General features: G+C 38.3%; 3 protein-coding genes across 3 annotated transcripts in view; 1 reads left to right on the forward strand and 2 right to left on the reverse strand.

Moving 5' to 3' along the window:
* Positions 1-2,611, forward strand: part of clocka (clock circadian regulator a) — a 30,985-nt gene extending 28,374 nt beyond the window's left edge. Inside the window, 2 exon segments of the mRNA XM_037771233.1 lie at positions 35-311; positions 1,423-2,611. Of these exon segments, the coding sequence (XP_037627161.1) occupies positions 35-311; positions 1,423-1,692 (547 nt within the window). The 3' untranslated portion in view covers positions 1,693-2,611.
* A 5,643-nt stretch (positions 2,612-8,254) lies between these two features.
* Positions 8,255-14,965, reverse strand: tmem165 (transmembrane protein 165). Its single transcript, XM_037771282.1, has 6 exons — positions 14,650-14,965; positions 12,966-13,191; positions 12,695-12,870; positions 11,447-11,629; positions 11,120-11,225; positions 8,255-9,129 (listed from the first exon to the last, which is right to left on the reverse strand). Exons 1-6 carry the CDS (start codon positions 14,773-14,775, stop codon positions 9,053-9,055), a joined length of 894 nt encoding a protein of 297 aa, XP_037627210.1. The 5' UTR covers positions 14,776-14,965; the 3' UTR covers positions 8,255-9,052.
* A 2,677-nt stretch (positions 14,966-17,642) lies between these two features.
* Positions 17,643-20,629, reverse strand: srd5a3 (steroid 5 alpha-reductase 3). The gene is made up of 5 exons (XM_037771276.1): positions 20,359-20,629; positions 19,195-19,346; positions 18,932-19,117; positions 18,723-18,848; positions 17,643-18,638 (listed from the first exon to the last, which is right to left on the reverse strand). The coding sequence occupies exons 1-5, from the start codon at positions 20,568-20,570 to the stop codon at positions 18,379-18,381; spliced, it is 936 nt and encodes a 311-aa protein (XP_037627204.1). The 5' UTR covers positions 20,571-20,629; the 3' UTR covers positions 17,643-18,378.
* Positions 20,630-24,770: the final 4,141 nt, after the last annotated feature.

The following is a 24,770-nucleotide window of genomic DNA, read 5'->3' on the forward strand; positions in this document are numbered from 1 at the left end:
ACCTGACCTTCACCCACTTTCTGTGCCCTGACAGGTTTCCTGCCAGTCCTCAGCTGCTCACCAAGCTAGTGACGGGACAGATGGCGTGCGGTGCAGTCATGGTCCCCACCACCATGTTTATGGGCCAAGTGGTGACGGCCTTCGCTCCCCAGCAAGGCCAGACTCAGACCATCAGCATTTCCCAGCAGCCACCTCAGCAGCAGCAGCAGCAGCAGCAGCAGCAGGAGCAGCAGGTACAGCAGCAATCACAGGTCACAGCCATGCAGCTGGGGCAGGCGCAACTGGCCCCGCAGCAAACACAGTTCCTGCAGGTAACACTCGGGGGGGAAATTAACACTTAGGTGGTTCCAAATGACATACTATGTATTCAGCATGTGTGAGCTCAGTATGTGTAGTTTAGATTTATTTACGCATGTGCTCAAAGACCTCCACACTGTCATATGAGATTTGAATCCAGATAATGGAGGATGTGCATGTGATGTCACTGTATAGTGTACATGGAAGACACCACTGTCTCTCCCCACGGAATGGCAAACACGCACTAATCAACATCTGCATGGTGCATTCACCTGGAAAAACAAACCTTGAAAACACCAATAAAAAATAGTTAAAGAGACATTTTACAATCACAAATAGATCTTAAACTTCAAAACATAGTAACCCTGAATGAGTTTAAAGCTCTGGTCGAATCCAGGTGTCAGAGTACTTTTACTTTTGGTATATTTTATTTTATAGTATTAGTACTTTTACTTAAGTAAAAGGTCTGAGCACTTCTTCCTTCGCTCTAGTAAACAATATAATCATGAACACATTGGTTGTATACAGATATGAATGGTGATGACAGCAAACAAGTCACACCGACAAATCATGGTAAACGAGACAGGCTCCGTCTTTCGAGACGGGTCGGGTGGGTTGCCGATATCGTCGCAGACCCTTGACGCACTGAGGATAGTCTGCCCCGGTTGACAGTCATGCCTGGAGCAGGAGAGCAGGTCCCACCTCACAGGGAGAGAGGGCACAGCGAGCACTAAGTCCACGGCCCCGGGAAGCGGCGAGGTGTGCTGTAAAATTGACACAGCCGGAGCAGCGAGCCACTTTCACCCCGGGCCTTTCCGAGCCAAACTAGAGCCGTTCGCTGTGCAGGATATATGCCCCATGAGGGCCAGCCAGCCAGCCCACCTGTTGAGAAGTGTAAAATATGGCGGGCCACCACAGTCTAGATAATTAATGTGAAACACTGAGACACAGTGAGTTCGTTTTGCCATACAGTGGCTGTGAAAAAAAGTGGTGTCATTGCAAACCCCTCTATAAAGTGAATCAAAAATATCAAAACCAATATGTTGCCTCGTGCTTATTGTGCATGGCTCAACAGGTCCATTCCCATCCTGAGATCTAGTAGCTAATCAAATGTTTTCACTCAAGGCTTCTCGGCTTCTTCATGGAAACCAGTCCACCCAGTTGATCCTGCAGGCGGCGTTCCCTTTGCAGCAGCAGGGCACCTTCACTGCCACAACCCAACAGCAGCAACAGTTACAACAACAACAACAGCAGTTACAACAACAGCATCAACAACAACAACAGCAGCAGAAGCAGTTACAACAGCAGAAACAGCAACTTCAACAGCAGCAACAGCAACTGGCTCCTCACAGGAGGGATAGTTTGTCTGATCGCTCCTCTACGCAGCCACAGTAGCGGAAGACAATCAGACGTGGAGCGAGCCGAACCCGAGTAACGGGGGTCTAAAGAGGAGTCTTGCAGCACTGAGACCTCAGAGTCTGAGCGGTGATTGGATGGGCAGGCCGGCCGTGGCTTCCCTCCCTTCACCGGGGTCTGTTGCTGTTTGCACTTAACTCCTGAGCAGCGAGTGCTGCAGAGAACCAGGACGCTGTGGCTCCGGGGACAAAGCCCTTTCTCCAAGAAAACAGGGAGCCACGACCCCTATAATGGACTCACACCCTCCCCTGTGTGTTTAGTGTGTGTGTGTGTGTCACCCTCACAGGATTATTTTATGCGGAGCTCTCCGGTTAATCAAGTTAACGCAGCGAAGCTTCTCTCAAAGCTTCTCTCAAAGCTTCACGGACGTCCTGCAGAAACAACCAGAGACTCGCTTGTTTCGGGATGTTTTCTCCTATTCTTGTTTTTACATGTGAAAATAATTATGGGTCAGAAAATATTTTTAAGAATGTGGTATAGATTGAACTTTTACTGTACAGAACATCATGTGTAATATATAATGTAAATACAATGAAAAAGAAAGAACTAATATTTTATATGATGCATGAAATGAAATGCGTAGTCTGTTATTTGCAGCTTTGAATATATGTTTTTTTTTTCTAGTACTCTAAGAAAAAGAAGATCTCAAGTGGCTGATATTTTCACAGACTGATGCGTTTGTGTATCTGCATAGCAGACGATGCTGCTCGTTGTGTCACAGTTTGTTTAATCCATGAACCATATTTTCACAGAATTTCATAAATTTATCAAAAAAGTATTTTTAAAGCTTTTTAAGATGTGCTTAAAGTCTGCACACTAAATTCTACTTGAGTTGTGATTGAACTAAAGACTGCCAAGGTTAAGCTACATGTGTGCAACAATAAGATCTGCCAACATATTTCTTCATATTTCTTCATTTTTATCACAGAGGTCCCTCCATTTCAGAGCCATGCACGATGTCTGTATGGCTCCTCATTCTATAGATATTTATTAAATATATTGAGATATAACATCAGACCTGTTAAACTGTGGCTAATATTCTCAGACTAATCTTGAGTGAAATGATTTGTGTTAGCACGGGGCTAATCAAACAACGTCCTCATTGGTAGTCAGAGCATCCATCCAGTCTTTAGCCTTTAGTCTTTATCTGGGTCAACAGGGTGAGGAGAGCAGCCCAGACGTCCTCCTCCAGTCGTTCCCAAACCACCTTAACTAGCTCTTGTCACGACACAGAGGTCCCCTCATATCTCTGAACCAGCTGTGAACCAAACACACCAGCAACATTATCACCTTTAATTTAAAGTGGCAACAGACCAACAGAACCAACATGGCGGCTCGTTGTGAATTTTTTTTCTCTTATATCACGAAAATAGTTCACCGAAATAAGCCGTTCAGCTGCTTAATCTGTCTTCATTTTAGATCAACAACTTTACAACAATTTTCGGGAGTTTCCAGAGGCGTCGAGTCGCGCTGGGCTCCCCTGATTTGCATAAACTAGCCTAGACCTCAACTTTATGCAAATGAGGAGCGTGGCGGCGAGATTTGAGACGCTCCTCATTTGCATAAAGTTGAGGTCTAGGCTACTTCATGCAAATCAGGGGAGCCCAGCGCATCTCGCCGCCTCTGGAAACTACCTAGAAACTTTTAAACAAACGGTTGTCGAACTAAAATAAAGACAGATTCAGCAACTGCATTGATTATTTCTCACATAAAATGTTTTCGGAAACACATTTCGCTGTTATAAGAGAAGAAAGTTTCCAAACAAGCCGCCATGTTGGTTAAGGTTTGAAAGCTGGGAGCAGCAGCCCACGAGGGAAAGTGTTCGTCCAATCAATCCGGTTCGAGTGCCTTGTGTCTAGTGGCAGCCCATCAAGCGTCCAATGCTGGGAAGCGACGCGATCTCTCCTGATGAAAAACACCATGTGGACATGTATCATTACTGAGACATGATTTTCGTCCTCTGCGTATGGCAGAAAGCAACTTTATGATCCATGGCACCGTCACAAGGCATGCTTTGGATTTGACTATTTTTGCTCCAGTAAATCCTGCAAGAAAATTATGAAATGAAAAAGAAATCTGAAAGCCATGAAAGAAATTAAAGGCAACAAATAATAAACAACCCTCCCCCTGTAGAGTGGACTTGGCCCTGTGCTACATGCAAACAGCACTCTGGATTATGATATATATAACTGGTGCAATATACCTACTACAAGAATGTAATTAAATATCATTAACACGATTCTGCATGAGACGTGTGGCTGTGAGAGACTTTGCACAATGTATGATAGGAAATAAAGCAGTAAATAAGAGAAGTAAATTATTTTTCTATTACCGAAATAGACCTCATTACATAGATAACATGGAACCGAGTAACGGCACTGCTTTTAAACACGAAGGATGTAAACGAACTGTGACATATACACACAAAGACTGTTGAACCTGATGGTTATAAAAAAAAAAAACTTTTTAAAAGGTTGTTTTTGAGTCTTTAACAGCCAAGAAGTTATTTTTCCTTCATGCTGGAAATAAAGATAAGTTATAAGTCGGGTCATCGCCAAGACACAAAAAAAAAACAACATGAGGGAAAATGTTTTGTTATCCAAAGAGAGGGGATCCCCAAATAGATAACAAGGACACGGTGCATTGTGTTTAATGTCGTGTAGTTCTGATGTACACACTAGAAACTCTGAATGTCTTATCAGTGTTTTTCAGTTCATATTTGTGTGACGTTATTGTTTGGCTCATGAAATATACTGCTGCAGTACACAATGGCAAAAAAATCCCATATATTGTGGTCACACCTGAATCCGTGATGTCAGGAGGATGATGACACACTTTGCTCTGACATCACTGATTCAGCCCAGATATTGGGTATCGTTTGAGGGCCATTCTGCCAAATCGGTGCCTTTTCTGTCCCCATGACATTACATGCATAGATATTAGGGCTGTCAATCAATTAAAATAGTTAACATTTTTTATCTGTTCAAAATGTACCTTAAAGGGAGATTTGCCAAATATTTAATACTCTTATCAACATGGGAGTGAACAAATATGCTGCTTTATGCAAATGTATGTATATATTTATTATTGGAAATCAATTAACAACACAAAACAATGACAAATATTGTCCAGAAACCCTCACAGGTACTGCATTTAGCATAAAAAGATATGCTCAAATCATAACATGGCAAACTGCAGCCCAACAGGCAACAACAGCTGTCAGTGTCAGTGTGCTGACTTGACTATGACTTGCCCCAAACTGCATGTGATTATCATAAAGTGGGCATGTCTGTAAAGGGGAGACTCGTGGGTACCCATAGAACCAAACACTTTTTCACTGATCTTGAGGTCAGAGGTCAAGGGACCCCTTTGAAAATGTCCATGACAGTTTTTCCTCACCAAAATTTAGCGCAGGTTTGGAGCGTCAGTCTCAACGTCCTGTTACCTAAATTATTTCTTAGATGTTATGTTTTTTGTTTAAAGATAGTTTTAGTAAACCACTTGAAGGTGCTAAATGTTCTCATGCTATTAGCATTAATGTCAATGTAGCCACATTACATGTATTTGCTAATGCTGAGCTAAAAACCCGATCCTGTTACTTTTAGTCCTGTTACTTTATGAACCATCTTTCATTCAGAAGATCCATCTAAAAAATACATAAATAGCCTGAGATTGACCATTACACATTTTAAATAGTTAAAAAATGTATTATTAGATACAGTGCTGAAAAGATTAATCTTGAAAAGTTACAACATGCAAATGGCACCGATTTGGCTGAATGGCCCTTAAAATGTTTGGTACCACTTTCCAATAAAGTCACAACTTATATTCCTATTTAAAGGATGAACTCATTAAGAAGTGGTACTAAATGTTTGATATGTTTCCCAATACTATCAGGGACTTTAAAATTATGCTGCACTGCAGATTTAAACCCTGAAATGTTAAAATGTTCAGTTTATATTCTGATCCTGCGGCGCCATCTGCTGCTCAGTTTTAAGTCAAGTTTAAGTGAAGCTCTTTGACCGGAAATACATTTCTATTTCAAACATTACATTCTCAGAAATGATGTGAAATAGGCCCGTACCTTCTCAATAAACAATCCCTCACTGCATTATAATTAATTTAATTAATGCTGCCTTGTATTTATTTCTTGAGCCAAACCATCATAAATTAAAACAAAACCTTTTAAAGGCAAAAGTATCAACCGTTTGCTCCCCTTCAATTTGAAAATAAACCTGTAATGAAAAGTCTGTTTTTACTTTTATTTGCTTGAGTTACACTTAATAATAACCATCATTAATTAATAGTGAATTGATATTTAATTAAACTTTAGTTACTATATATATTATATATATATATATATATATATATATATATATTATTTTACTATTATCAAACAATGAAATGATTATTAAAGGTTTACAAACATTTGGTAATCATTAAATACTTAATATAGTACATAAAATGTGTGCAACAATAAAATGTTAAGTTTACTAATGTAATCAGAATGTAATTGTTATCTTGTTATCTTATATTGTCTATCAGCCATACAATACATAATATAATTATATTTTATTATAATATATCTATTGTATTATAATAGATATCATATGATACATATATGTATTATAGTATATATTATATATAATTTGTATTATTACACAAACTAATGATAAACTAACACAAATTATAGCATTACTAAGTAAACATGATTAATCATAACTTCAGTTTAACAGTAAAATAACTTAACTAAATATATATTTATATATATAGATGTTCATATATATTTATATTAGATATATAAATGTATATATATTTATATTATATATATATTTATATATTATTATTAGATATATTATTATTTTATACAAACTAATGATAGGATAACACAAATTATAGCATTACTAATAATTAGTAAACATGATTCATTATTTGTTTTGTTAACAGTAAAATAACTCAAGTTTAATGCGTCCACTCAGCTCAAACCAGAACAAATGATTGGTTCAGAAATCAGACAACACATGAAACATTTTTATTGAGCATTTTTCGATTTATAGGCATTTCAACCGACCTGTATCACAAACAGAAGTATTTCACAGCCTGTCAAATATTGACAATGCAGCTTTTAGCCTTTAAAAAATATATTTCCATTCCTGGTTTATGGTGACGTCTCCCACCTCCCACCCTCTTTCTGTTTCTACAGTACATGACCTTTAAAAAGGAAAGAAAAGGACGCTAAATAAATAGAAGATACCACTTTAAATAAAAAGGTGAAACGGCTTGATTTACGTTGCCGTGTTCAGGTGTCGCTGTCGCTACAACACAGCTGCTTATAGCAAAAAGGAGTGACTTATTCTGGATGTTTTAGCAGGATAAATTATAAGTTTGTTATTCATTCTGTACCTGATGTAATCATTGATTTTGTGATAGGAGGATCGTACATAATGGCTTTAATCACTGAGGAAGAGTCAGCGTGTGGGAGGATCTGTGGAGGTGATAACTGGCCTCTCTTCAGCTATGATCCACGTTTTGTTCACTATCGGCACCTGGAACTGGAAGCAGGAGGCGTAGAGTACCCCGATCAATATCTCCAATGTGTGATTAGCATTTTGAAGAGGTGCACATTTTAAAGCTGTGGTATAGCTCTCTGTAGCACTGTACCTATACAGGTAGTAACATCATCATAGGTATGGCGACACCTGGACGCAGAGGTATTCTAGTGGTTCAGGTCTCTTTAAAAGATGTGGAACAGAAGATTAACTCAGGGAAATACTAAATAAAATCTCAACTTAAATCAGATCTCAAAAACTTTCTTAAAGGGATAGTTTGGATTTTTTGTGGGGTTTTATGAGGTACTTATTCATAGTCACAATTAATGATATCACTTTAAGTGTACGCTATATTTAGAGTATTTTCACCGGTTTATTTTGCCGACAGACAGCCCTTTCTGATGGGGAACTGAAGCCGTTATCTATGCTCTCTCCAAAGCCACCAGACTCCATTGACAAAAACAGTAATTTTACCTCGCAGAATATGAGAGTTGCTGGTCTACCGCTGCCTCGATCGGTTAGTTTGTTTGTGTTGTTGTGTGACTTTGGTGTTTTAAAGGGTTAGTTCAGATTCACCAAAGTCACACAATAACACAAACTAACCGATCGAGGCAGCAGTAAACCAGCAACTCTGTGTTCTGCAAGGTAAAATTACTGTTTTTCCAATAGAGTCTGGTGGCTTTGAAGAGAGCATAGATAACAGCTTCAGTTCCCCGTCAGAAAGGGCTGTCTGACAGCGAGGTAAAGTGGTGAAAATATTCTAAATATAGCGTGCATTTAAACTGATATTGATTCTTTTAGGTGTTTAAAATCCATCCACAGCAGTACTTTGCTTTGCTCCCGTGCTGTTTCCCCTGTCTGTTTCTCCAAACTCCATCTACTGTAGGTAATACACTGACTATGTAGAAGAACCTCATACAAACCCCACTGAGAAACATCCAAACTATCCCTTTAATTATGTGCTGTTGGTTCTGTTTTCAGCGCACAATGAGAAATTCAAATCTTACGTAAAGTAGGCCCATTATTATGTGGTTTTAATGCATCGTTGCAGGAAAATATCACTCAGAGAGGAAGATGGAAATAAAGCCGCTCGGTCCACGGCTACTAAATCTGTCAACAGTCACCTGACAGCCCCGCGGCTCATATCAAATAAACAAAAAAAACATTCAACATTTAAAAACAAAACAAAAAAAGGCAAAGATATTGAAATGGACTTAGCGTCTAACTGAGGGAAGTACTGCATGTCAGGCTTCTGTTTCTGAAGCTTGTAGAGATGGTCGGAGGGCAGCAATCAGTAACACTCCCGTCTCCTTTCTCTCTCTCACACACACCTTGTGATGTGAATCCAGCTGTTCTAGAGAGCTACAGTCCGGCCTCCTCTCTCTCCTAGCTAACCTCTGTAACTCTTCTCACTCAGGCTTTTAGGTCATCAGACTTTCTGAAACGTTTCCAGGTTTTTGTGTTCTAAGTTCAATGTGTATCTAACTTCTGTACATGATAAAGATAAAACATTGACTAGTTCAACACCTCCAACGAGGCTCTGATGTGCTCTACTCTTTAGACTATTGGGGAAATACTGTATTATTTAATGGTAACAAAATAATGTTCAACCTCCTCGAGAAAAAACCCACCGAGTTACAGACCACTAGCTAGGAGACGAGGACGGGACTCTGGCGCTCTGTTTAAGCCTGTCGCACCGTCTGTTGGACACACACAGAGTCAAAACTACAGCCTCTCTACAGCAAATTTTACACGTATGTACAGAGAAAACCTGAATGTCTTTCGTCCAATTAAAATCCAGCGTCTGGCTTGATGAACAGGGCGGAGAAGGCGAACGCAAGAAAAACAATCCCTCCGATGATTGTAACTATGGAAGAAAAACAAGAGAAAACAATAATTGCATTATGGGGTGGATTATAAGAAACAACCAACAGGTCACGATTAAACAAGTGTTGGGTCATTCACTATAGTGTGGTTTTTAGGAACATATTTAAAAGAGGAATTAAGTCTAAATGTGATTGATGAAATGTGCACAGACCGCTGATTTGTTGCGTCTTTCTCTGAATTGCAGTTGACTTTGAGCGTGTTTCCAGACAAGATCTAGATGTACTTCATGTGTCTCCCTGGACAATCTGTCATTAGCACTCATAAACCAAACTCTTGGTGCTTTCAGGGGTAAAACAATGTTTGAGCTGCTCTGGTTGTCATGTTGCTACCACAACACTGACCAGGACAAGTTATGCAAACATTAAAGGATGGATAATAATTTGCCACGGCAGACCGTGAGTCTGGGAGCATGTTGCCGGTGTGTCATTAATGCTCAATCATAAAAACTTTAAATTTTAAACTGTCAAGGAGTAGTAGTAGAGCCACCTGAGACAGGACATTGGGGCATAACTCACAATCTACCAGCAGTGGATTAAAAACTCATAAACATGTTCTGTTCTAGTCTGAAGTGTCACTAGATCAACATCTGCCAGCACTGGAGAATGATCCACTCCAATCCGATATATAGCAATACAGATGATATCTGTGCTGGAAAGCATGTTCCTCATGCGTGCCAAAAGCCGTGACTATTATTAGTCTTTTTTTATTAAACAAGACTTTTAAGTGTTAAAGGCAGGGTTGACGATGTTCTCCAGTCTCCACTATCTGTTCTATTGGTTGAAATGGTCTTTACACTCCGACAGCGATCCATTACTGATGAGCTCTGAAAAAGGACCGGAAAAGAGCCGTCATCTGTAGCTGCTGTAATCCTGTAAAAACATCTACCAATCACTGCCTCGCGGTCCGCTTGGAAACAACCAATCAGATGCCTCCCTGCCTCCCTGCTCGTACACTACTCTTGGCGTGCACCAGCCTGAACTCAAAGCGCACCACCGCCGCACGTTTCCTGGAGAATGGAAGAGAAAACTCAGCCCTGCAGTAGCACTGCCGCGGTTACTGGTCATGAGGTAGTGTTGTTGAGTTGAGGTCCTCTCTCCGCTCTGTATCTGTGAAGTAGTTACGATGCGGCGGTGCTCGTGCATGTGTGTGTGTGTGTGTGTGTGTTGCCTTGGAAGGAGCCCCGAGGGGAGTTGGGGGGGGGGTTTAGACGGAGCTCCTGAGGCCATGCTACTTTCAAATTATGCTAGCTTTCCAACATCGTCGACCCTATCTTTAAATCAACATTTGAACAAACAATTTAAAAACATATAAATAACTCTGTTAGTATTTTATAACATAAGACTTTATAAAAATAGAACAATTTGTAAATAATTCAACATTGATGAATCTTATAAAAGTTCTTAATCTGTGTGTACGCTCAAGTTAAGATCTCATGTGTGTCTAGATAGCTAGATGGACTTTATTGATCCCAAATTGGGAAATTACAAACGTTACAAACAAATGAAATCAAAACGTTTTTTTTATGCTGCAATGATTAATCAATTAGTTGTCAACTCTTAAATTAATTGCCAACTATTTTGATAATCGATTAATCGGTTTGAGGTCTATATTCTCTGATTCCAGCTTCTTAAATGTGAATATTTCCTGGTTTCTTTCCTCCTCTATGACAGTAAACTGAATATCTTTGAGTTGTGGACAAAACGAGACATTTGAGGACGTCATCTTGGGCTTTGGGAAACACTGATCGACGTTTTTCACCATTTTCTGACATTTTCTAGACCAAACAACTAATCGATTAGTCGAGAAAATAATATTTAGTTGCAGCCCTAATTCACTGTGTATTCAAGTAACTTGCTTCTTCAACAAATATAATTAGATTTTAGTACATTTTAAAGCTGTAAACATGAAAATAGATTGAACAAGTCTGCTATTAAAAACATAAAAAAACAAAAACAAACACACGATCTCACCTGTTCTGACGGATATTTTCTGGGCGATCATCCTCCCTCCTATCACAGCCAGTCCTGTACACATACAGTGTCCAAGTGTGCCACCCACCGCAACTCCAAATGGATCCTGGGAAGTTAAAAAAAGTGCCTTTCATGTTGATGTTAAAGAAAATTATACATTGCCTTTCCTAAATATGTAATTGCGTTTGCTGTTTGTGGTACGGCTCAAAAAAGATAAACAAAGGATTTGTTTTTGCACTGAGGCCCAAAGTGAAACTACAGACACGCTATATATTATAAGATATATTATAAACATGTATTAAAACACACAGAGTAAATGTAACAAACCTCCCGCGCAGCCAGAATAATGGTGGTGAGCTGCGAGCGGTCCCCCCACTCTGCGAGGAAGGTGAGGGTGAGGGCCTGGATGAAAATGGGTGAGATGAAGCTGTGCCACTTTCCCTGAGGCATCGTCGTCCCTGATCCAGCTTCCACATCTGCAGCCCCGTTAACCAGCTTGGACCGCTGGAGCTGCACACACACACACAACACGAGACAAGGTGCTTTAACTAAAACACTGGATGTAACGCTCCATTTACATATTTAAATATGGGAGTATTTTCATAACTGTATTATGTTTCACTCTCTTACAGTACCTGCCTCTAGACATGTGGAAACATGTCAGGATTCACGTACTTTACAGTAAGTGCTTCAACAGTTGCCCTTCAAATGATGCAATTTCAGAGAAGTACAAGGTTCAGAGATGAGATCATACATAACCGGTAGGATTCCCAAGATAATCTGAAGCATTTATGAACGCAGATCAGTTGGTCGGGTCATGAGATGTAAGGCAGACTTCATTTTAACCTATAAAAGCTGTGGTTGGAACTAGAGTTGCAACGATTAATCAAAGTCAACTGTTAAACTATTTTGCTTATCAATTAATCAGTTTGAGTATTTTTTTTAAGAAAAAAAGGGTCCAAATTCTTTATTTGCAGCTTCTTAAATGTGAATATTTTCTGGTTTCTTTTTGACTCTATGACAGTAAACTGAATATCTTTGAGTCATGGTCAAAACAAGACATTTGAGGACGTCATCTTGGGCTTTGGGAAACACTTTTTTTATGCTAAATGCAGTACCTGTGAGGGTTTCTGGACAATATCTGTCATTGTTTTGTGTTGTTAATTGATTTCCAATAATAAATATATACATACATTTGCATAAAGCAGCATATTTGCCCACTCTCATGTTGATAAGAGTATTAAATACTTGACAAATCTCCCTTTAAGGGACATTTTGAACAGATAAAAAATGTGCGATTAATCCCGTTTAACTATTTTAATCGATTGACAGCCCCAATTTGCAAGTACAACATTATCTTAAACACCATGACAGAGTTTTCCCGATGATACAGTCATGTCTACCGTGTGGGTCGGTGAGTAAGAGAACCAGTACCCACACTGAAGCTGTTTATGTGGCTGCTTATATAAATCATGTATGTTTACTTATTAGTAAGAACTTATCTTCACTCTGGAGTTGTACTACTGGAGTGTTAAGAGTGTCTTTCTAGGTCTTAAAAGTAAAAAGTTGTCTCACCTCTTCATCTTTCTTCTTGATCTCTGCCTGCACCTCCTCCAGCTCCTCCTGACCTTCATCCGGACTCATCCTCAGCCCCTCTCTCAGCATGCGCACACCGAAGATGGCGAACAGAGCGGTGGACACGTAATAAGTGTAGATTCTAGGGATGATGGTGGTGGCGTAACCAAACAGCACTGGTGGAGGGGTGGAGAGACAACAACAATTACATCAGTATCGCTCAGCAAAAGAGATGGAGGGATAACTCCAAAAAACATCCACTTCTACTAACCAGAGAGACAAGTCATGAGTCCCAGCGCCAGCATGGCACCTGTCAGCACTGTGAGCCGGTTGTAACGCATGGCCATGATGGCTGCGATGAAGAAGGTCTTGTCTCCCAACTCAGAGACGATGATGACAGAGATGGAGGCCACGAAGGCGTGGATGAAACCCAGGTCTGCTTTACTGGGGTCATTTTCAGAGATCACTGGGCCTATTGGATGGGGACTAGACGCTTTCTGCAAAGAAAAGACAACACAGTAGACAGTCAGTTAAAGGTCCCATATTATAAAAAAGTGAGATTTTCATGTTTTTTTATTATAAAGCAGGCTTAAGTCCTATATAAATATTGTGAAAGTATTGAAACGCTCAATCCACAGGGAAACACACACGGCCCATATTCAGAAACTCTGCATTTGAAACAAGCTGTCAGGATTTCTGTCCATTTGTGATGTCACAAATATACAATATTTACTCAGCTTTAAACATAAACATTCTAAATGTGTCCCAGTTTATTACTGGTTGCAGTGTATGTGAATGTCATCAACTGACAGGAAGTACACTTGGACCTAAGCTGTTGCCTAGTAACGCCATTCTGTTGCAATTTTAGTCTAAATTGTGCATGTCTGTCCAGCTTAAAGGTCCCATATCATGCTCATTTTCAGGTTCATACTTGTATTTCATGTTTCTACTGGAACATGTTTACATGCTTTAATGTTAAAAAAACCCCTCTATTTTCCTCGTACTGTCTGCTTGAATATACCTGTATTTACCGTCCGTCTGAAACGCTCCGTTTTAGCGCATTTCAACGGAATTGCAACAGAATTAAGTTGCCTGGCAACAGCTTGGGTCCATGTTTACTTCCTGTCAGCTTATGTCATTTACATACACTGCAACAGGAAATAAACTGGGACACATTTAGAATGTTTACATTTAAAACTGAAATTATCTAAATATTGTATATTTGTGACATCACAAATGGACAGAAATCCTAACGGCTTGTTTCAAACGCACAATTTTCTGAATACGGGCTGTATGTGTTTTTCTCTATAGATTGAGCGCTTCGATAGTTTGACAGTATTTATATATCACTTAAACCTGCTTTATAATATAAATGACATGAAAATCTCACTTTTTACAATATGGGACCTTTAAGTAAAAGCACAAAAGTATTAGCCTCAAAATCAATATCTATCTATTACATCTTAATTTATTTGTTGACTATAAATAAAGGTATCAAATGCATGTAGTGGAGTAAAAAGTACAATATTTCCCTCTGAGATGTAGGAAAGTAGAATTATAAAGTAGCAGAAAATGATACAAGTACCTCAGAATGGAGTTACTTGTACTTGTTACTGACTTAAATGAACTGTACAACATGTGTGCATGTCTGTCCAGCTTTAAGGACACTAGAATAAACAAAGCTGGTAACGCCAACGTGGCTCAATATGATAACACACAACCTCCTCTACCATCTTATATCTTATCTGAACATCTGCTTTGTCATATCTGAGATAACTTCAGCCTCTGGATGTTTTAGCTTCAGCCTCTGCAGCTCCACCCGGAACACACTGAGAGCTACCTCAGCTAGCATGTTAGCTCTGTAGCAGCGAGCTAGCAGAACAGCTGTATAAAACAACAACAACAAACAGCTGTAGACGGGTTAATGGTTAGATAATGAAGTTAAAGATGTTAACCTCTGGTTGTGGTTGCTCTGGAGCCGGTTTGTGCTCCTCTGGAACAGCAGCAACTCCGACCGACAACAACAGCACGGAGACGGAGAGCAGAGAGACGAGCAGCCGGCGGCCCGGTGGAGGCTTCATGACTCCTATAATAATACTGACCGGAGACGGTTTACAGGCTAGTTTATCCTCCGAGGATCACTTGATATCATCCGCTACAACACTGGCTAACCTCATATTAGCCACCGAGCTGCTAGCTGCTCAGTTATTGAGGAACTCCTCGGTGATACACGTCACGATCACACCGAACAGAGCACCGAGAGACAGACCGGGGAGGGAGGAGTCCAGAACGAGCCGGTTCAAAGAAACGGTTCAAAGAGCCGGCTCTTTTAAGTGAACAATAAGAGCCGGCTCCCGTCCGAGAGACGTTTTTTTTTTTTTTTTTTCTTTAAAGGGACTGTTTGTAACTTTCAGAAATGCTTGTTAACAGCGACACCTGTGGCCGTTAAGTCAACGAAAGTCAGCGTCGGGCTCGCGCTTGTGCTCGCTTTACATAGACGTGAACGAGCATCGCTCAAAACAGTCAGCTAAAACCACAATATCACTCTATATTTCAGCTGCTTGGCAGTAATGTTAGCTGACCAGACGAAGGTCTCTCCATGAATCAATGCTGATCCTAGTGTTGGCTTTTCCTGCCTCAACCTCCGGGGCTGAAGCAGGAAGAGAAACGTTATCGTCTCCGACCACAGCCGGAGGGAGACACCGGCACCCGGTCGGAGACGATAACGTTTCTCCCTGCGGAGCCCCTTCACTTCACAAGACACGGGAAACCTCTGTTGGTCTGGAGGAGCTGCAGCATTTATTTCTACACAAACGTCCACTGTACATTCACTAGATATTCTCAGAGCTACGAAGTCTTCTGCAGTGTGTTGTGTGCGCGCATGCACGTGAGGTGGAGCGAGAACGAGTGCGTTGTGTGAGTGAAGGCAAGCAGGCAGAGGAGGAGACTCCGGCCCTCGAGATCAAAGCTACGGTCTCCCCCGCGTCCTCCGACTTCGGCCAACACTGTTTAACGGATGGGCTTCACTAGATAGAACTTTGAGGTTTTGGTGTTGGAGTCTGATGGTACGTGTCCACAGGGAGTCTGAACAGCGTAGCCACACACGAGCGGCCATACGCGAGCGCGCATGGGAAATCAACCCGGTAGATTTATACGTGTAAAAAGTTACAAACAGTCCCTTTAATTCAAGGCAGTGTGACCATGGATGTATTAATTGAACTGGATACAGCGTTGGAGGCGGGGCCTCGGTCATTCCTATGAGAGTTGCTCAGTGGCGCATGAAGCCTAAATGGCTCGACTTCTGTCTGGAAAAGTACCCGTATCTTGGCGGATCTTAGGGAACATGGGACATGCGCAGTAGCGTTCGCTCGGTCACATGACTCGGTCACGGGGTCCCAACGTCACGGTCTGGGTCTCATTCACATGAACGGAGGAAGGGAAATAACTCTGGATACAGCTATTAGTGCATTTTACAACTTTAAAATCTTAATTTTTCAAATAAGGGCTATTAGAGTGTTCGTACTGGGGAGTTAATTCACCTAAAAAAAAATTCTCCGCTGAGTTACAGACGTCTCTTTCCCAATATAAGTCTATGGGGAAAAGTCTTTTTGGGCCCAACGCCGAAGAGACGGCTCTTCTTGGTGAGCTGAGCCAAATGATCTGGCTCACTAAAGAGAGACGAAATTCCCATCACTACGTCAGACCAGGGGGCGGGAGGTAGAACCGTGCTGCTGCGTTCAGGGACCAACCGAGAGAGATGATTGGACCGTAAACAGGATGACGTAGAATTCAAGGGTGACGTAGCACAGGACAGCTCAGTGATTGGACAGTCTGCTTGTCGGTAAAGTGAATGTAGTGGAGGATGAGTTCAGTGTTTCAAAGACATACAAGGGGAAAAAAATAAATCAAGTTATCATGATAGGTTGATTGTCACTACAAGTCATACATAATAAACTAATTAAAATAAAACATGAAGTCTTATTTTATTTGCTTCATATTCAATATTATATTTATCTATATTAAGACAGATACATATTAAGTGTCATTATTTAATCATATCATCAGTCTGGTGTACACTGTTACCTTGCATTTTTTTGTCTTCATATATTCTTGTTCTTGTTTAGTTTTTTTTCAATTTTGTATTTATTTTCTCATTGGATAGATGGATAGATAGATAGATAGATAGATAGATAGATGGATAGATAGATAGATAGATGGATAGATAGATAGATAGATGGATAGATAGATAGATGGATAGATAGATAGATAGATAGATAGATAGATAGATAGATAGATGGATAGATAGATAGATAGATAGATAGATAGATAGATAGATAGTAACTTTATTGATCCCGAGGGAAATTATATAGATATATATATTTATCCATTTAGCAGGTACAATTAATTACAATGAACATTGTGATCCCACATACATGTTCTGCAAATACAAAAAATGGTAATAAGAAAAAAATAATTTATATATATATATATATATATAAAACAAAATAATTAGTTTTTTATATACCTCTTATCACTATATATAATATGGTACATAACTCCTGTTCAGGGTCACGGGTAATATAATAATATAATATATAACTCTCTTATATAACTCTTATACCTCTCATTATTTATTATTTTACTTGCACCATTGTCCTACTGTGTGTATATATATATATTATATATATATATATATATATATATATATATATATATATATAAAATAAAAAGCTGATTCTGATACGTAAAAAAAATGCATATGATCTGTACACTTTTACAATGACAGTAATCTTAATCGGTTTTAGGACCAAAGGTTCAATTACAATCAATTACAACGTTATCTAGTCGATTCCTCAAATCCTACTGTAGACTCAAAATATACACAAAATAATTAAAAGAAATATGGATACAGAGAGTAATTAAACATGGAACAGATTCCACTCCCATGATCAGTTTTCCTTTTTATTGGGTATATGTGTAGTATTTAATACAACAAAAGTGATATCATATCAAAAAACATCTTCCCAACGTTTGAACAATAGCAGGATATTGTTGTTTGTACCATGAAAATGTTCTTGTTGTAAAAAAATAACTTGTATATTTCTCTTGTTATCGCGACATACCCACTTATTTTAACAAAACCATCATTATAAAAGACAAGCCGGTATGTGTTGTTATGAAGAGAACATTTTATGTTGCTATAACAAGAAAAATATTCAGTCAAAGCCTCAATTTATCTGATTTAATATTCTCAAGGACCTTTTTTTTTATCAAAGAAACATTTTAAACATCCTTATTTAACAACTTTACTTATCTTATGTGTTACAACAAGATAAGTCTGCATGTTATAATAGAGAAAATGTGTCATTATTATTACATGAATGTACCTTATTATAACAAAAACAATATCTTGCAATGAACAAGTGATTTGTAACATTCCTCATTTCTTCACATCAGTCTCACAGCTCACCTCTCACCTGGAGAGACAAATGTTTCTGCGGCTCTGCCATGCCTCACATGTCGTCCTGTCGACTATTGAGCAGCTTCACTTGGTCGAGAGCACCTTGTCAATCAACGCAGAGAGAGAGGTGAGTTTTACTCTCACACCTTCAGATCCTCAGATGTCTCTGACATTTTGCAAGGACTTTACAGTTCCCAAAACAGGAACGCAAAATGACAACTTTTCACAGCACAAAAGGTATAAATGCTTTTCTGTGTCTTGGGTATGACTCATATTTGCTGATATAAAGCTCGTGACAAAGCTGTGCTGCCAGCGCCTGGTTGAAGAGCACATAAAGGACAACGAGCCACCAGGTGAGAGTCAGACCGCCGAAAACCAAACTCAGCGAGACGTAGATCAGTAGCTCAGCGAAGTAATGTGGGCAAGACACCAGCTCGAACCAGCCGCCCTCCGGCGCTCTGTGAGCCAGCGTCTCCACTGCTCCTGAAAGACAACAAACAGAAAATACATCAGACCCCATTCTTCAAAAAAACACCTGAACTATCCCTTTAAGCAAAGACAGCTTACCTGTCTTTCCAGTGCGGAGCCTGGCCAGCAGGACCATGGACTGATGCTGCATCAGTGAGGCCCCGATGAAAAGTGCACTTCCAGCCACATGAAACCAGTCCAGCTGAGAGAGGAGGGTTCCAGTCCCTAAACAGAACATCACAAAACATCAACATCACATGGCAGAACCAGTGAATAGCTGACATAGAGAGGGCTGATTTGAGTTTAACCTTTTTCCAGACGATCTGAGCAGAGCACAGTCAACCCCAGTACGATGTAATAGCACACGCCGAATACATACTGCACCAAATGTAAGGCTCCATCAGAGAAAACGCTGACAAAGAGGCACTCCAGCAGCCTCCTGAGGGAGTGGACGCAGAGCAGCAGCAGCACCAGCAGAGTAGACAGCTGTGGGACTACAGACAATGTTAATACCAGTAGTACCAGTGTGACTCAAACAGGAAAAACACAAGCTTTAAATAAAAGAGCCTACCGTGACTGTCGGTGCTCGGTACACCTGTCAAAATGTCTAATATTCCAGTCAGCCATGACGGTAATGACTGATGCTGAAATATCAAGTTCAGGTAGATGGTCAGAAGAAGACCATTCCAGCCAACAGAGATGGCATAGAAGTGCCAGAACCACCTGACAGGAGACAAAAGTAGCTCAAGTTACTATACATTTTTTTTTTTACACGAAACTTTATTTCGCAAAAAAATGCACATAACATACCCAGCACAAACAAGTACACAACACAATACAGGAGAGCTGATAACAACAACAAAAAAGTACATAAATATAAAAAAATATTAAGGAATGAATAAAATATAACAATGCAATGACAGAATAAAAAATAATAATATACAAAATAAATATTCGAAATAAGTTACGAATTAAATAGTTATAATAAAAATAATAATCATAATAATAATCATAATAATCATAATGACAACAAATAAATTATAAATATATTTAAATAATAATAATAAATAATACTTGGAAATAATAATAATAATAACAAGTACATTATAAATATATTTAAATAAAAAATAATACATGGGAATAATAATAATACAAAAAATAATAAATAAATAAATAAATACATACATTAATAAATAAATAAATAAGAACAGACATTAGAAAAGGGCAATCAATTTGACTTCGGGGGGTTTCATGCTCTATGTTTCTGTAATATTTTCAGAACCTGTAAAGCATTGAATTAAATTATATATTAAAAAAAGGGAAAAGAGTTGTGAGCCTAAAAATGTCAGTTTATGAATGATTAATAAAAATACTAATAAAAAATAAAATAAAACAACATAGTTTAGAGATGTGTTACTCATATTGTCATTATAACAAATTCTATTTTAGATAGAGTGAGTAACATTAGTGGTATTGAAAACATGATAATTTAAATATGACCAATTTTACACTGAAATAATAAATTAGTAATATTATGATTGTTGTGTGTAACTGTTACCACTCAATTAGCAGCTACACATTTGATTGTTAAGGTGTAAACAATTAAATGAACCCCTAAAAGATCAGTGAATTATATTATAAATGTGTAAATTACATACACATGATATAACTACATGATATTACAGTTAATCACGTTAGTCTAGGTGGTCTCCTGAAGGCCAGTCTTTATCATTACCTCTTCGGGACGTCAAACAGTCGCAGTCTGTCATCTCGTTTGAGGGTTTGTTTTGTTTTTCCGTATCGAATCAGATCCTGAAATAACACGTAAACACGACGGGTTTCATGTCTCAGAGATATCTTGTGAACACAGAAAGCTAAAAGGAAACATGAAGCCAGAAAAGCCCATAAAACATCAGTAAAGCTCAAACTGACTGAGCTCAGACTCATCTTACAGCTCCAACCGCTGCCGGTTGTCTGGACAATGTTTTGTGTGACGCTGAAAAGAGACCGACTGGAAACGGTCTCAATAGTTCCGGATGGAATTTATTTATTTTAATTATTAATTTAGTTTTTTTTTAGCACAAGGAAAATATAAAAAAAAAATACAGGGAATTAATATTCAGAGACGTAATGGTGGAATTTATGCTACAACACAATCGAACACAAACAATAAACAATAGAGGCACCATTATACTGTATGGAAGAGGATTAGTGCCACACAAAAAAAATATTTAAAAGTCAGAACTCAAGTATTTTTTTTTCAAATGTAACCTAATCCTCTTCGATAATGATGAAAATCAAGAGAGAACAAAAGATTATTTAAAAAAAACAAAAAAACAATCAGGCAAACAGACGAAGAGCATAAGCCTTTAAGATACATTGAAAAAATAAGAGATATGGGTGTATACACATGTTTAGCCTTTCTATTAATTTTTACCAAATATTTCAGCGACTTAAAGTAGTTGGCAAATTATATATTATATAGGCCTATGAACATGGTGAAAGAGGGAGTATTGCATTTCCACTTACAAGTATGGATATGATATTTACCCAAAATAATCACAAGATTAACATCACAATATCTGAAATGTTTGCATCCAAGTTCTCAAAAAATAAATGATATCATTGTAAGTAAATTACAGTATATTATCTATTTTTATCGACAACCAACTATGAATATCAGACCAAAACAAATTAACGTATGAACTAAAAAAAAGGTCAGCTGTTTCAGCCTCTGAAGAACAAAAGCTGCAAGCATCCACTTCAAATTCAAATCTTTTGTGTAGAAAATCACTAACAGGGTAAATAGCTGATACTGTTTTAAAATGTATTTCTTTCTTTGACTTTAGCAGCAATACGACATGATAGATAAAGTTCCGGATGAAATTGTTGGCAGGGTAATAATTTAATCATAATAATTTAATTGTTTGCCAGGTAATTGTGTGAAATACGTTATAATCAGCATCTACAAGAAGAGCTTTTATTCAGACTTAGTAAACAGTCAATGTGGTTAAATGGTGCAGCAGCAGGGGGAGCACCTGAATCTCACCACAAAACATGTGGAGCCAACATGAGAGCGTGGACCATCCAGTCAGATGTAACACAACTCTACAGATAAAGGAAATACTCTTAAATATATTTTATCTTGTTTTGTTTATGTAATACTTTAGTAGCTATTCATCTAACAAAATATTCATGTCCATGCCTCTCTAAAATTGCATCAGTTTGACTTTGAACATACAAAGTTAAATGCAGTAGTGGAATAAGTAATCATATTGTGGCTGTAGTTAATGATTATTTTCATTGTCAAATTAATTTATTGTTAAAGAAAAAGAAAAAAAAAAAAACCCATTAGAATTTTTCAAAGTTGACATATTCAAATTGTTTGTTTTGTCCAACCAAGAGTCGAAAACCCAAAGATATTAGGTGTAATATCATAAAGTAAAATCAATAAAAGCAGCAAATATTCACATTTAAGAAGCAGGAATAAGCTTAATAAATGACTTGAACAGAAAAATAAAATAATATTTTGTCTACTGAATGATTAGTTTTTTTCTGCTTATTTTGTGTGCTTTTTGTTGTCAATTGTTCAATATATTTTTTTCTAAATTTTGTTAGTTAGTTTTCTGTTTCATTTTTCCTTTTTTGTTATTGTTATTGTTTGTTTTTTTCCTTCTGTTGAGGTTGTATAAGACTGTGGTTTCTTGACTTCTCCTGATATTTCTATTTTTTTTCATTATTTGGATTTTATGAGGTCTTGTGTGTGCAAATACAATAAAAAAAGATTATAATATATAAAAATATAATTACTGATGAATTAACACGAAAGCTGCATTTTAATGGCGTAATTGGGGGGATTTTAACTTTATATGCTGTTCGGTTGTTAAATCTAAAGCAATGAATTGTACCTTATAAGTTCATCATGTTTTGTATGTAAAGCCTTTATATATCTGTGATGTATCTTGTTAACTACAGATAAATGTAGCATATCGATAAATGTGGCGTAAAAAGAACAATATTTCCCTCTGAGATGTAGCGGAGTAGAAGTAGAAAGGAAGGTGCATTTATGTTTTATGTGCAAGTTATTATTCAAAGCAATTCCCTGGATTCAAAATCTTCATCAGTTCATCACACTTTGATCTTCATCACAGTGTTGATGTTGACCGACCTCCTGGCCTTGGTACTTCACTCATGCTCGTTTTTTGCTGAGCTTTCCTCTCACAGTTCCCTCTCTGTGAGTTCCTCCTCTCCACAAGGCAGTAATGTGTCAGAGGAAAAGAGTTGTGTTTGTGTGAAAGACTTGGACTAAAGCCTTTGAGGCGTTAGATTCCAGGATGCCTCTTAGAGGATCACCGTATCCTGTCTGAGGAAGTGTGTGGACTGTTTCCTGCTTCCCTCCCTACTCTCTGTCCTCAGTGTCCTCTTTCCTTTTTACTGTGCCAAGAGCGTCGGGACCCCCTTTAGCCCCCCAAAAGAGTGCAGTTAACCATGAAATAAGATTTGTGTTGCAGAACATTCAAATCACTTTGTACAGATTCAGACAAAGTCAGAGAAAAATACCACACAGACAGAGAGACTGTTGACTACTCTTCCCCCTTTGTTTCTTATACACTGGACATAATCTGGCAAACCCCCAAAAAATCCTGTCGAAAATTAAGTATATAAATACATTTCTTATTGTTTATAATTTGGATAGGCTCATAGTAATTCCTATATTAATCTACTCTAATCTTCTCCAAACATTTCATCCACTAAAGTCAAAATTTGAGGCTGTTTGGCTGTGTCCAAAACCTTGTGTGTATTAGGCCAGTTTATATATGATTGTTGAGGTTCTGGTATAATAATGACTCTGTAATAGTGAGAACAGAGTTTTTTTTTATTACTAACAATGTTTCATGTAAAAACAACATGGCATAAAGATCTTTACATTAGACAAATAGGATCAGATGCACACAAAAATTACAGAAAAATAATAACAGATAAATAAACAGACAGAAACATTAATATATTTAAATCATATTCTTCTATTATGCTAAAACGTTCCATTGCATTCTTATTTTTCATTACATTAAGGGCTTTCAAATAAGAAAGAAACTCATTAAATACACTCAACCGAGGTTTCACTTTCATATACTTTATGTGCTTTTGTACTTTTATGTAAATAAAATTTCTAGTGAGAACAGAGTTAGCTGCAGCAGTCATCACCATAGACTGTATATAAAGGGTAGTGTCTAGAAGGGAGCCAGCAAACTGAGGAAACTCTCGCGAGATTGTTAAGGTTAGGATATATCGTCGGGCAGCGAGTCTCGCGAGAGTCTTTCGAGCTCTTGATCAGATTTCGCAATTTGCGGGTTCCCTTCTAGACACGATCTATATAAAGATGTACAGTTTGATATACAGTCTCACTTTAGAGTGATACTTTAAACATCCGGGCATTTGGGCCGGTAACGTTAGTAACCGGACAGCCGCCACGTTCTTTCATACTTTTGATATCGAGAGGATGAAAAAGAGAAATTTGTGAGTATAACCAAACAAATGTAGCTAGTTTGTATTAAAATATGCTTATGTTTTCTTTCATATTTTGGAGACAAGGTGAAAGTTAAATAAACACTTTTTGAAAATGGTTTAAGCGTTGTTGTTTTTTATACTCTATTTTTATTGTTTTTCCATTACAGAAAAACAACATACACATAGAACAATAAAACAAAACAAAAAACATGGAAGGATATAGATTGCCCTGTCTCTACAAAGGTTTCTTATAGCTATGACATATTCAATGGTTCATTCCCTCATCTTGTCGTTGACATGTAAACATCGTCCATTTCTCCCACTTCTCTTGACATTGCTCCTCTTGTGTTCTTATCCTATGGGTTAAAGGGACTATTTGTAAGAATCAGAATTGCTTGATAACAGCGACACCTGTGGCCGTTAAGTCAACGAAAGTCAGCGTCGGGTTCGAGCTTGCTCCCTCTAAATAGACATGAACGAGCATCGCTCAACACAGTGAGGCGACACACGTCAGCTAAAACCACAATATCACTCTATATTTCAGCTGCTTGGCAGTAATGTTAGCTGACCAGACGAAGGTCTCTCCATGAATCAATGCTGATCCTAGTGTTGGCTTTTCCTGCTTCAGCCTCCCGACCG

This window comes from Sebastes umbrosus, chromosome 5, assembly GCF_015220745.1.
Source record: "Sebastes umbrosus isolate fSebUmb1 chromosome 5, fSebUmb1.pri, whole genome shotgun sequence".
NCBI classification, from domain to species: domain Eukaryota; kingdom Metazoa; phylum Chordata; class Actinopteri; order Perciformes; family Sebastidae; genus Sebastes; species Sebastes umbrosus.

What these genes read in the sequence shown, in the direction of transcription:
- tmem165 (XM_037771282.1), bottom strand. Translation starts at nt 14,775, where the DNA reads ATGAAGCCTCCACCGGGCCGCCGGCTGCTCGTCTCTCTGCTCTCCGTC. An exon ending in TCAAGAAGAAAGATGAAGAG is followed by an intron (nt 11,630 to 12,694) that starts GTGAGACAACTT and finishes GTGTGTGTGCAG; the next exon opens with CTCCAGCGGTCCAAGCTGGT. An exon ending in GAAAATATCCGTCAGAACAG is followed by an intron (nt 9,130 to 11,119) that starts GTGAGATCGTGT and finishes TTTCTTCCATAG; the next exon opens with TTACAATCATCGGAGGGATT.
- srd5a3 (XM_037771276.1), bottom strand. Translation starts at nt 20,570, where the DNA reads ATGAGTCTGAGCTCAGTCAGTTTGAGCTTTACTGATGTTTTATGGGCT. An exon ending in CTGTTTGACGTCCCGAAGAG is followed by an intron (nt 19,347 to 20,358) that starts GTAATGATAAAG and finishes GTCTCCTGTCAG; the next exon opens with GTGGTTCTGGCACTTCTATG. An exon ending in GCTCCGCACTGGAAAGACAG is followed by an intron (nt 18,639 to 18,722) that starts GTAAGCTGTCTT and finishes GTTGTCTTTCAG; the next exon opens with GAGCAGTGGAGACGCTGGCT.